The sequence below is a fragment of the Gavia stellata genome, chromosome 7, assembly GCF_030936135.1.
Source record: "Gavia stellata isolate bGavSte3 chromosome 7, bGavSte3.hap2, whole genome shotgun sequence".
In the NCBI taxonomy this organism is placed as follows: Eukaryota; Metazoa; Chordata; class Aves; order Gaviiformes; family Gaviidae; genus Gavia; species Gavia stellata.
Window position 1 is genome coordinate 9,467,373 of NC_082600.1, and position 13,573 is coordinate 9,480,945.

Genomic DNA, 13,573 nt, shown 5'->3' on the forward strand with positions numbered 1-13,573 from the left:
AGGGAGCCGCCCGCCGGGCCCCGGCATTGGCGGCGGCGCAGCAGCGCTGGCAGCGGCGGGGCCGGGAGCCGCCGGCCGCCGAGGGGAGGGGTCCGGCTCCGTGCGGTCGCGGCGGAGCCGGCGCTGCGGCAGCAGCAGGCGCGGCGGGGCGGAAGTCCTTTGTTGCAGCCGCCGCGGCAGCAGCAGCAGCAGCAGCAGCAGCGGTAGCGGCGGCGGCGCGGGCAGCTCCCCCTCGGCGGCCGCCGTCTCTCCCCGCGCCGCGGGTAAGCGGGGCCGCGCGCCCCTCCGCGCCGTCCCCGGGGGCCGCCGCCGGGCGCTGGGGAGGGGGGAGGCGGGAGGCGGTGCGCGGCGCGGCGCGGCGGCCGCAGCTCCGCCGGCGGCGGGAGGTGGGAAGTGCCGAGCGGCGCCGGCCGCGGCATGGCCCGGCGCGGCGCGGCGCGGCATGGCCCGCCATAGTGGCGCGGGGGGAGCGGCGCTGCCAGGTAGGGGCTTTCCAGCCGCGGCCGGACCCTGGCGAGCGGCCGCCGCGGTGACCTTGCGCCTGGCGGCCTGGCAGGGCACGGCGCGGCGCCGCCCGGGCTACGCGGGGGCCGAGCGCCGGCGCCGCGGCGGCGGGTCCGGCGCGGTTCTCCCGGGGCGCTGCGCGGGGGCCGCGGCGGGCGCGCTCCACCTGCGGGGCGGGTGAGGGGAGGCGGGCGCGGCCCTGCGGAAGCGGGCGCGGGGCGGGCGGGGGGATGCTGCGCCGCTCGGCGGGGCGCCGGCGCTGGGAAAGGAGAAGCGGCCTAGGGAGGTGCAGGGGCGTGAGGCGAGGGAGGGCACCGCGCTGCCCTGTTTGCTCTGGGGCTCGAAGTCACGTTAAACATCTCGAGTGCCGTTATCGCCGCCTAGCCCCGGCCCACCCCCCCAGCAGGCCAGCGGATCCGAGCGCTGCGTCCTCTTTCTTTTTTTTCTTAAAAAAACCAACAAACCAAACCAAACCTCAAAACTTCGAGCGAGTTGCAGTAGTTGAGCGAAAAACTGAGCTGCAGCCTGGAGGGAATGCTCCACCCTGCCAGGCAGGAGACTTGGGTTTCACTCGGGGCTGGCAGTGCACAGGATCGCCTTGGAGGCGGCTGGAAGGGAAGGGGAATAGTTTTGTCACATAAAAACAAGCCCTGCGTTGCTCTGGGAGCGGTGTCGAAAGTCTCGTTCCTCAAAGGACTCCTCTCCTCGGATAGAAAGGTAGTAAAAAGAGTAGAGGACAGGGGACTGAGAACTGGGGGTTTGGGGCTGGGGCTTTATTCCTTTTTTTTTTTTTTCCCCCCAGGATTTTTTGTAACTCACATTCTCAAGTTTGGCCTATTTGTCGGCTGATAGATGAGTGCCGGTGTTACAGAACATCTTGAAAAACAAGAGAGTTTTCTTCGTTACAGTTTTCGGTAACACCGGTTCCTCTTGACACGTAGGCATTGGTAAATGGATAGCATGGGTTGGATGCTGCTTAGTATTTGGATATTTACTGCCAGATCATGTCACTTGCTTGCATTATTTCCCTTGCACTGGAGTATCGCAGGGTACAGCGCTTACTGCAAAACTATGCAGGGCTGCAGCAGTGTGGTGTTCCTTAGGCATTTAATTACATTAAACAAACATCCCTTTAATTAAAGGTGTTTGTTTAACATTCCTCATTACAGCTCTTGGAAAAACCCACACAGCAGCCGTGAGCGGGGGGGATGCGGGCTTCTCATTTTTACCGAATTACAACCTAAGCTTTCATGGCGAGCGGGGGAGAGGCGTTGAGACCATATGGCCGTGGGGAAAACCAGCCAAACGCGAACGGTTGCAGCACCGGCAGAGATTTTCCTAGGCAGCAGCATAGCGAGTTGACAAGATTGTGGAGAGATTTTTGGATTACTGGACAGAAAACCTGAGGAGTAACAAGTCATATTAGTTGCACTCTGCTGCTCTTTGAGGTAGCGGGGAGCCAGCAGGCACCGAGGGGCTTTGAATGGATGAGGGGTGGCTGCAGGAGGATGTCGGTGATGAAGACGTGGGTTGGAGCTGCGTGGGAAGCTCGGAGAAGTAATAGAAGCCCCTTCTTCCTGGTTGCCAGAAAGTTTTGTGTGGAATAAGATCACAGACTTCAGCTCTGCTTGCACAAGTCTTTTCTTCATGCCATGTTGTCACTGGCACAGGAATTTGCAGCAATTATGTTGAGACTGCTCATATCAACCAGTGACTTGGGTTTTTAGATGCTTTCTTACACGAATGTGTGAGGTTAATTGCTTCTTTCACAGATTTCCATTGTTGCTGACAGTGGAGAGCCCTGAAACTCCGTGATGGACGAAGCCTTAGGAGTTACTTACCTGCTGTATGGAAACAAAATAGCTGCTCAGAAATGAGACAATGAAAGTTCCCTGATACAAATGCTGTGTCCTTTCTCTTAGTTGCTACAGCTGGACCTCTCGCTAGAGCCCTTCTGGACCTCACACGCAGGTAGCGTGAGAAGCCCCGTGTGTATTTTTCAGTTTGACCAGTGGTTCCCCAGCGGTTGGGTTATCCTGCCCTGCCTCTGCTTGGGCACGGTAACCACCGTCACCCAAAGAGTTCTGCTGCAGACACAGCGTGTGGGCAAAACAGCTGACATAATTTGCATGAAGACCATTTATATCCTCAAATTTGTCTGGTAATTTTTTCTTTGTGCATCTTGTGCCGTTGCAATACTCTCTAGAATTAGGCTGGTTGTTGCCTTTTTTCCCCATATTAAACCTTCTTAATTGGATGGAGACCATAGCAGCTTTTTTTTTTTTAATGTGCTGCAAGTAAAATGTGAAGCATTTAAGTCCAGAAAGAGTCAACAAATTCTGTAGTCTGACCTGTGTGTCACGAGTTACTGTGCTTCATTCACGTGCATCCACCAAGTTGTTACGCCAAAGTATGGCTTGTATTTAGCCAAGGATGCTTTCCTGGAAGGCACATGTATCTTCGTTTGAGGGTCTCAAGCGATGGCTAAGCCACCGAGATGCCTCTTGAAGTTGAAAGTTAGGGTGACTCAGAGAGCCTAGATAAAAAGGCTCATCTTTCTGCTACAAGGCATAAATGGGGTGTGATAATTTTTTCCCCACTAATTGTTTCTTTTAAACATATCATTACCATGCTGCCTGACAACTTTTTACAACTGTAAAGGTGTCAGATAAAAGATAACTGTGACTTTCTAGAGTAATCCTTTGTGGCTAGCAAGTTACTTTGAAAGACTGCGTAAACTCTCTCTAGTACTTTTACTCCATCGATCTGATCTAAAATTGTTTGAAGTGGAGATGGCACTTCAGTGCAAACTCCGTTTTCTTAATTTATTCACTCACGCTTTTCTGACACCTTATTCCTTGTCTTCCGAGGAGTGTTCTTACCTAAGAACATCCTAACTAATTCTCAGTTAGCAGCTGAGAATCGTAACTTGCTACATTTTGACGGCTGTTTCTCATTCTCATGGATGCCGAATCAGTGGAGAACTGTCTGCTGAGGAGGGATCGAGTGGCTCCGACAGTTTGTGGTTGGGGGCTTTGGAGCATCTTATCTTTCCCTGATTCAGATCTAGCCTAAGTGTCAGCTGAAACTTGTTTCTGTATGTTGGCCGTAAGGCTGTTATTTAAAATGCGTTGATTCAGCCATCAGGATGTGTCTGAAGATGAGTATCTACATCATTGGAAACGGCTTCAGAACTAGCACGCCTGAAGGCAGCTGATTGGAAGGGCTATGGGAGGAGAATAAATTATACCTTCAGTCCTTCGTAGCCTGAATGATGGAACTTAATTAGATTTTCCCTGGCAGTACATGGAATTCCCGTAGTTTTAATTTATGATCAAGGCTACGCTTGCCATGCAAACTGCGTCTTATCTATACCTGCTGTTGAGGTGGACGGTAGTCACCTGGCCCCAAGTTCTTTGCTGTTTTTGCAACATTTGTGTAAACATGAGGCACCTTCTTGGACTCTACGGTACCAGAGCAATCTCATGACTTCCTCTTGAGTATGTCTAGATAAAAGTTGTAGCCTGTCGACAGCTCCGTGGTCAATGCAGTAGCCAAACACCTAAGCTTCTTGGGCATCGCACGGAGAATTTAGACATGTTGTATAGGATTTTATCCTACGCATCTAGATGCTGTCATTTAGATTCTTTGGTGGATCTGACCCGTAGAGGCAAAATAACTCTTTAGGGAGGAAGGTTCTTGGGAACCCATGCCAGGGTGGGATATGGTGTCAGACTACGATGGGGAATTTGCTTTCTGCTGCCCACGCGCTTGTTTCTTTGGATAACTGGGCGTTGTTTTCTTGAGGTTTTCCAGTCTCGTTTTCTATTAGCACCAAATTCTCCACTCATTTATTATACTTTTGTCCAGCCTGCTCTTGGTTTCCAAAGAAAAGCAGCCAGTAACTAAGCATGTAAGCGCTCCGTTTTTGCCTGCTCAGCAGTGGAAATGCTGGGTTTTGAAAACCACCTACTAATTTTAGGAGCCGAAAGGCTCCTAAATTCTGAACTTTGTGGTACGTCTTTTTTAAAGACAGAGAAGTTAGCAAAAGAACTTTACCAGTTCTTTGCTTGAGGACTTTTTTTACTTCTTTAGTTTTAAAACATCTCAGAAAATTTTAGATGTGAGGAAATGAAAAAAAGTGTGGAGCTGTAGTAAATACCTGTTCTTTCTTGTTAGCAGATTTATAAACAACGTATTTGGTTAGTGTAATAGTGCAACGTACCTTGTTCATGGTAACATCAGAATAGTAAGAGTATCTGAGTGGTGACTCAAAAGAAAAGGAAAAAATCTGATGGCAGACAAACAGCTTGAATCAAAGTGTGGCAGTGTAAAACCAAACATTTACTAGGAAAATAAAATGCATATGGAGACTTTGAGTTTGCAGATCAGAGTGAAATTACCCAACTCGCGTATCTTCACTTTTCGTTTTCATATCAAATGCTTTTTTAGCATATTTTTCCAGAACACCTCTGCATCGTTCAGTATTGCTTACGGCGTGGCCCGTTGCTGTGTTTACTGCCCAAATCGATCGTTGCTGAGGATGGAGTTACTTGTGTTCCTCGTGGACTTTCCTGTGATGTTTGTGAATTCAGCATGTGGGTGCTTCACAAAGGGAGTGTGCTAGTCAGTCGGGCAAGTGGCTGGCATTTCTCCTCTTTTTGAAACAGAAGAGAGTCAGAGAGGATCAGAAATACTTAAAAATTTTGGATTGACAAACTTGCCTGTGTAGAGCTTTAATTTTCCAAGATACTCTGTGATTAATACATATGGAGGATAGCTCCCATTGGTGTCAATTGCTGCTAATGGTGTTTCCCTGAGTGAAGAAATTGGACATCCAAAAAATGCAAGCCAGACTTACCAAAAAAAAAAAAAAAAAGGTTGAAATGACCTGTCCTGGCACTGATGGCAATGGGGTGCTCTTCTCCAAGGCAGTGTTTGTTGCTGTGAGATTCTCCTTTTTGTCCCCTGGTCTCATTCCCTTCACATCCTCCAGATGCTGTGCTGAATGAGCGGGGATCTTGTCTTGTTGCTGCTCAGATCCATCCCTGGACAGATCCTGAGGATGCGCTGAGTAAGGAAGGGAGCCTTTGGTAAGAGGAGGGCTGGAAGACTGTACTACAATATAGACATAAATGGCAGCTGAATTAATCCTGCATTCAGTATGGCTTTTCTTGTGTATACACTTTGAAACCTTGGGTTTTCTGTAAAAAGGACTGGTTTTTATTCTAATGCTTGCTTTTTTCCCAAAGCAAACCTCAAAAATAATTTGCAACATTGAACCACCCACATGGGTGATAAATGCAGATCTCTGCCATTTTAGCAATTAAAGTAACAAAAATGATCATTTTCTGAGAGCTTGGTCTTAATGGGAAGGAGTTTGTCAGTAAGCCTGCGATATTTGGTGATGGCAAAGAGATGGCAGAATTCGGAATTCAGGGTTCAGTGCCAGCTCTGATGGGGTGAATGCTGTAATTGTTTTTCACCCATTCCCCAGCAAAAGCATGTCTATTGTTTTTTCCTCTTCTGCCTGCAACTTGGCTCTTACCAGCCCCTTGCCCAAACACCTTCCCTCCACCATTTAGACCCTCACTGCACCGATTTTTAATTCCCACTGCTAATCCTAGTCCTAATTAATTCCTAATCCCAGTCCCCTCCTCTCAGCTCAGCACTCCACTCCCAGCCTGCCTCTCCCTGCCCTCCCGATTTCCAGAGGTTTTCCCTCCCTTACAGTTCCCAATCTCTCTGCGTTTTCACTAAGTCCGCTCCTCTTATCAGCCGGAACCAGGCGTCTTTTCCATCCAGCTGCCAGGAGGGATGCTAAAACCCAGCGGCAAGTCGTGGTGCGGAGCAATCTCCAGGAAGCCCTACTGCTGGTTCGTGACTTTGTGGAGGTGGCACATAGAATCATAGAACAGTTTGGGTGGGAAGGGACCATTAAAGGTCATCTAGTCCAAACCTCCCGACAGTGAGCAGGGACATCTTCAACCAGACCAGGTTACTCAGAACCCTGTCCAACCTGACCTTGAACGTTTCCAGGGATGGGGCATCTACCACCTCTCTGGGCAACCTGTGCCAGTGTTTCACCACCCTCATTGTAAAAAATGTCTTCCTTATAGCTAGCCTGAATCTACCCTCTTTTAGTTTAAAACCATGGCAGAGCTCTGCATGAGAGGAGGGTTTCACCCCAGGTGGGATGGCGCAGGCAGGGCCCTATGTACAAGGGAGCTGCTGGAGGATGAAGTGTTCTCAGCGAGGCTGAAATGTGAGATTTTAGTAACTAACAAAAGTCTTAAGTGTGAACAAACTGTTAATTTTTATCTTCTTCTCCCCCTGAAGCTTATAGCTTGGCCAAATTCCAGAAGACTTTTATATCGTGACAGCATATCCAAGACACAGCACCTTCTCCCATACGAAGTCTCTCTTCAAAGATTTTGGAAGAGAAACTTTTTTTTTTTTTAAAGTAATAATCTACATATATGAAAGCTTTTTCTTAGCCTCAATTTTCGTACCATTTTGGCTGAATTTTTCTGTGCAGGGGGGAAAAATAAATCAGTCCAAAGCAGACAATTCAGAAGGAAAGTTTTGTCTTTGCTAGTTGAAATGTGTCAAAGTTTTAAATAGCCCAACACAGGCTTTCATAGTGGGAAGTGTTGGCAGCTGTAAATATACAGTTACATCCAGCAGGTTAATACAGCATCCAGAGGGAGCATGCCAGTACTTTCATTAACATGAATAACTTCGAACACTCTCTGTTCTAATATCTACGCGTAGTACTACCACGATGGAGGCCAGGTACGTATCTGAGCACCGGGCTGTCCTGGTCAAGTGACCTCGTGCTCGGGCTATTTTTTTCCAGAGTGGTGGTAGGAGGTAGGCATCGCCAGTGGGTTGTTGTTATATATCAGGACAGTGCTGAAAGCTCTGCAAGAGTTCCCCTGTCAAAAGGGGAAATGTATTTCACCTTTTTTCAAAGAAGAAGGAAACTTAGAAGCTAGGAGTTTGTGTGCTGTCTCTCCAGTGGCTGCCAGATTGTTCCCACCGTGTGGAAATGCCCTGGTCTGCACGTGTGTGCAGATAGTTTGTGACCTTCTTGCTCGGTACAGGCTTGCTGCTTGTACTGCTCTTCTGCTATTGGAAGATACAATGGAGTACTTTGAGTCTACAAAAAAATTTTAAATTAAAAAATTAAAACTTGCCACTTTATGAGGATGAGATTAAAACCAGCTGTGCTCAGCCTTTTCTTGTCTTGATAGCAGTTTACACCAAGAGGCCAGTGGTGCCTTAGACTGCATCTTCTCAGTTTCTTGTTGGTTTTCACTCTTACAATGTGGAAGTTGAAGTCAATTCTTTGTCATTATGCAGCTGCTGTTCTTAACACTTGAAACAGTGTACTGAATTTTATTTAGTTATCTAATACATTACCTCAAATCCAAAACACGTTAGGACTTGGAAGAATATAAAGTGCCCTTTTATTATTACTTGATGTTGAGAGCTTTGCTGTTTTTCACAGAAATATCTGTGCTCACCCAGTGACTTAGACAATAATCAATCTTCTGTAGAAAAGACATGAATTTGTTTCAGAGATTCTCCTACTTCAAAGCCACCCTTTTGCGAGTTAGTAAGAAAGCCATTAAATTAATTTCATGCAATGAGTTGTATTTCTGCAACGGATATCACTGGGCCAAACTGGTCAGAGAATTATTATGGCAGGGTGCTCACCTTGAGTTTTGGGTTTGGAGGGTTGGGTTGAGAGGAGAGGAGCAGCTGCTGTTCAGATGCTCATCATCAGTGTAGTTCAACCCAAATCTCAAGGTTCCTCTTGCCAGACAAGGTCTTGTGCTGGTGGTGATCCCTCAGTACTGCTATATGAATTGGCAGTAGGGAATACTTCTGGGCGCAGTGAACATGCTCTCATCTTGAGAGCTTGAACGTGTTTCTTCCATGGCAGTCCTTCGTGGAATGAAGCAGAACGGTGACTTAACGTTAGGTTTGCTGCTTAACAAGCCAGGCAACGCCTACGACTTGTGAATTCAAGACTAATTGTGGAATTTAATTTCTCCACCCGTTTCCCAGCCTCTAGGAGATGTAAGCTGTCAGGGGAATAAGAAAAAACAGGGAGCGTTTTTGTGTGTATTTTGTTTAAATTTTGGACAGTTGAAAGAATGGATGCAAATCAATCCATGCATTTCATTGAGTCATAAAATGCCATTTAATATATGTTGTTCGCTAGCCTGTACTTTCTTTGTACAAATCTCTTAGTTACTTGCATTGTTTGCAATAACTTTCCAAAATGTTAAGAATCCTCGTTATTGCTTTAGGTTTTTCATTTCAGTTAGGGTGTTCTTTATACCTTCTCTTGGTTTCTCACCCCCCCTTCCTGTGCAGTTAGTACAGATTGTGTATATCAGTAAAGATTTTCCAATGTGAGTAGTGACTAGCTGTTGGATCTGGCCGTACTTGGTTAACTTTATCTTCTGTAAATCAAGTGCACACCTCCTGTGTGCAATGCATTTTTCTGGATGTTTTTGTTAACATAAACCATTGTGTTTTCTTCCTCTTTTCTCTTGAGGACAAATTAGTCCTTTCATTTGCAGCAAGCCTCAGCACTCACAGACCTTTCCCTCTAGTCTTTGTTAAGGCTTCGTTTCACTCTGGCTCTACCTCTGGCTTGCTAGCTTTCACAGCTCTCCATTGCTGAGTTTTTCGTAGTCCGGTCTCCCATCTACATGTTTTGGTTATATCACAGCGCTCTGAGCGAGTGGTTTTGAGAGCAGTTGGAGGCACGGCGTGCACCACTTCCTGCCTCTCTGCAGTCCGTGCGGCTGTTGCGCGGCTGGCTTGGTCACCGTCTGCAGTGGGCTTGTACGTGGGATGTGCCATCACAGCCGAGCTGCCCTGTGCTTCTGAGAATGCATTTGAGTTCACAGTTCCTGGTTTGCAAGACGCCTTGCGGATAAGGTTGAGTCTGTCCTTGAGCTGCCCTGAAGAGCAAAAAGTGTGTGGATGCTCCACTGATGCATCTTCTTAGTTTCCTTTAATGGGGAGGGAAAGACCAGTTTGAGCCTGGCCTGGTTGCCAGTATGTGTTGCATCATATGCCCGTTGGACTGACAGGTGAAGAAGGCAAGTTGAGACTGAAGAGTGGTGTCTTACCGTCAGCTGACCTTGTATAGGTGTTGTCCTGGGGCCATCTTACAGAAGTCTGCTCTGTGAAGTTTTTGAAGTTCTGCATTCAGAATTCATATCTGAAAATCTTGGCTGTAGGACTTTGAGATACATTTGCTAATTTATATTCTAGCAGCGTTGCTCTGACTGATGTGTGTGGTGGTTATGTTTATTAGTTTACTAGTCTTGTAAGTCTAGTGGTGAGAATATGGAATTATGGATGTTTTCACTGGCATCAATATTCATAGTAGTTACCAGGAAAGATCTCCAGACAGGAAGCTGTACCACAAACAGCATGAGAATAGGGAGATCTAGAGAAGAAAAAGATGGCAGTTCCTCCCTATGTTTAAGTACATTTTGCTTTTTGTTTTGTTTTTTGTCACGATTTAACAGATGTCATCTTCTTTATGCAGGGCTGTAATTGAAGTACAAGATGGCAAGAACCAGCCACAGCAACTATGTCCTTCAGCAGCTAAACAACCAAAGAGAGTGGGGCTTTCTGTGCGACTGCTGTATTGCTATCGATGATATTTATTTTCAAGCACATAAAGCAGTTCTTGCTGCGTGCAGCTCCTATTTTAGGATGTTTTTTATGAACCATCAACACACTACAGCCCAGCTGAATCTAAGCAACATGAAGATTAGCGCTGAATGCTTTGATCTTATTTTACAGTTCATGTATTTAGGAAAAATTATGACAGCCCCTGCCAATTTTGAGCAATTTAAAGTGGCCATGAACTATTTACAGCTATATAATGTACCTGAATGTCTAGAAGATATACAGGATACAGACTCATCTAGTTTAAAATGTTCCTCTTCTGCTTCTAGCACCCAGAATAGCAAAATGATATTTGGCGTGAGAATGTATGAAGACACGCTTGCTAGAAATGGCAGCGAAGCAAACAGGTGGGGCATGGAGCCGCCAAGTTCAACAGTAAATACATCCCATAACAAAGAGCCTGATGAAGAAGCTTTGCAGCTAAGCAGCTTCCCCGAACAACTGTTTGATGTCTGCAAAAAAAGCACCACGTCCAAATTCTCTCACACAAAAGAGCGTGTGTCCCACTCACGCCGTTTTGGAAGAAGCTTCACCTGCGACAGCTGCGGGTTTAGTTTTAGCTGTGAAAAGCTACTGGATGAGCACGTGTTAACGTGCACTAACAGGCATTCTTACCAAAGTGCCAGGTATTACAGTGCTGAAAAAATAGACTTTAACGAAAAGGACTCTACTTCTAAAATGACCTCCACGCAAACGGAAAAATACAAGGGCGACTCGAGCCAAGCTGCGGATGATTCTTCGTCTCCCGTGTCAAACATCACAAGCAGAAAAAGCAGCACGGTTGCCTCTGAGACATCAGGCGAAGAAGGAAGTAGAGCCTCTGAGAGGAAGAGGATTATCATCAAGATGGAACCAGAGGACAATCCTGCAGATGAGCTGAAGGATTTTAACATTATTAAGGTGACAGATAAAGACTGCAATGAGTCTTCCGACAACGACGACCTAGATGATGAACAGGAAGAGCCGCTTTACAGGTACTATGTTGAGGAAGAGATCAGAGAGAAGAGAAATGCTCGGAAGACTTTAAAACCCCGTTTATCCATGGATGAGGATGAAAGAAAGTGTTTGAAAAGTCCACGGCACCTTAACAGGAAGGCTCCTTCAGCGCAGGAAGATGTGGAGAATGCTCCCTGTGAACTTTGTGGGCTAACAATCACTGAGGAAGATTTGTCCTCTCATTATTTATCCAAACACATAGAAAATATATGTGCTTGTGGCAAGTGTGGTCAAATACTGGTCAAAGGCAAGCAGTTACAGGACCATGCGCAGACCTGTGGAGAACCCCAGGATCTGACTATGAACGGTATCAGAAATTCTGAGGAGAAAATGGACTTAGAAGAAAACCCCGAGGAGCAGTCAGAAATAAGGGACATGATGTTTGCAGAGATGCTAGAGGACTTCAGGGACAGTCATTTCCAGATGAACAGCCTTCAAAAAAAACAGTTATACAAGCATTCTGCCTGTCCCTTCCGATGCCCTAATTGTGGTCAGCGTTTTGAAACTGAAAACCTAGTGGTTGAACATATGTCAAACTGCCTGGAGCAAGATCTGTTCAAGAACTCCATGATGGAAGAGAACGAGAGGGATCACAGACGTAAGCATTTCTGCAATCTTTGTGGGAAAGGATTTTATCAGCGTTGCCACTTGCGGGAACACTATACCGTTCATACCAAGGAAAAGCAGTTTGTTTGTCAGACATGTGGGAAGCAGTTCTTAAGAGAGCGCCAGTTGCGGCTCCACAATGATATGCACAAAGGCATGGCCAGGTATGTCTGTTCCATTTGTGATCAAGGAAACTTCCGAAAACATGACCATGTACGGCATATGATATCTCACTTATCAGCTGGAGAGACTATATGCCAGGTCTGCTTTCAGATATTCCCAAATAATGAGCAACTGGAGCAGCACATGGATGTTCATCTGTATACATGTGGAGTATGTGGAGCAAAATTTAATTTGAGGAAAGATATGAGATCTCACTATAATGCCAAGCATTTGAAAAGAACATAAGCGTAAACATACTGTTAAAGCGTTAAGTTGGCAGCAGAGAGAACACCAAAGCAAGGCATACAGTATAGTAGACAAAAATTGAAAAAAAAAAAAAAAAAATTGAAAATAAGTCTCTTTTTTATTATTTTTTTTAAGACCCTCCTAACTGTAGGTGTCTATTTAGGCTCATTAAGTATATAGCTTTGAAAAGCATCATGTGTTTAATTACTACATTTTCACTGTTTCCTAATACCAGTTTCTGTTCTTAATTTTATTGTTTTACTAAGTAGATATACAAATCATTATTTTTAAACTGTAGATTAAAAGCACAATGTTACCCCTTCACTGACTGCTATTAAACAGTTCTCGGATCCATGTCCGTAAGATGAGTGCTTTAATATTTCCATGCGTTGTTTCTTCATGTGAGAATTCTAGATCACAGCGATTAACGTGCAAGAGCATAATTGTTCATAATCCCCAAATTAATTTTCAAAATGAAAAAAAAAAACCAATGCCAAGAAATAATCCTTTGCTCTCTGACTCTGCTGTAAGGGCAGAGCTGGCCCTCTGCTTTTTGGCTATGTTGGAATGTGCATCCCAGGGTGAGAGCACGTAGGCTCAGTTAAACCTTGCAGACTTGGACTGGTGTGCGCAAGGGGAAAGGGAGTTAATGACTGTCGGGATAACCGAGGAGTTCTCTGCAGAGTGGTCGTTTTCCAGACTTGAAGTCCTAGCAGAACTGTACAACTGACGTTGGCCTTTTGTTTTCTGTCTGTACCTACGTGGGTGTATTTAACCTGCTTATTCTAATACACAAGGGACGAGTGGCTGTGGTGGATTGCTAGGAACGCAGAATGGCGATGTCCATTGAAGACTGCATTTCTCAGCCTAGCTGCAAATGGTGCCTTGCTGCTTGCGCTGGAAAGTTAAAAGTGGGATGGGTGTGAAGATAGTCCCATTGCTTGGGCGGGGCGGGGAAGGGGGAGCGTGGCTCATGTGAACCTTAGTTTTTTTGTTTCTTGTTTTCACGATACTTTCTGAATGTTCTGTTTTTCAACAAGAATATGACAAGAAAAGACTGCAGAGTTTGCTTAATAAATGTAAAGACATTTTATGCCTTAAGATTCCTTTCTGATTCTAGCATAGCCCTAATCTGCGTAGCTTGTCTCTTAATTCAATTGAATTTTAAAATCCTACTAAGTACCAGCTGACATCAATTCAGTGAGGCAGTTTGGCCTTTGAGAGAACGACTGGCTTTGACTCTTAGGCACCAGCTGTCTAAATGTTTGTGAAGTGCATGATTTTTAATGGGGGGCGGAAAGGATCCTAATATGTAATGGTGGAGAAAACTATT

At 45.8% G+C, this 13,573-nt stretch overlaps 1 protein-coding gene across 1 annotated transcript; it reads left to right on the forward strand.

Moving 5' to 3' along the window:
• Positions 1 to 227: 227 nt before the first annotated feature.
• ZBTB1 (zinc finger and BTB domain containing 1) lies at positions 228 to 13,150 on the forward strand. Its single transcript, XM_059819578.1, has 2 exons — positions 228 to 263; positions 10,085 to 13,150. The coding sequence occupies exon 2, from the start codon at positions 10,105 to 10,107 to the stop codon at positions 12,238 to 12,240; it is 2,136 nt and encodes a 711-aa protein (XP_059675561.1). The 5' UTR covers positions 228 to 263; positions 10,085 to 10,104; the 3' UTR covers positions 12,241 to 13,150.
• Positions 13,151 to 13,573: the final 423 nt, after the last annotated feature.

Bases quoted from the DNA above. Each gene is read 5' to 3' on its own strand.
- ZBTB1 (XM_059819578.1), top strand. From the start codon at position 10,105: ATGGCAAGAACCAGCCACAGCAACTATGTCCTTCAGCAGCTAAACAAC.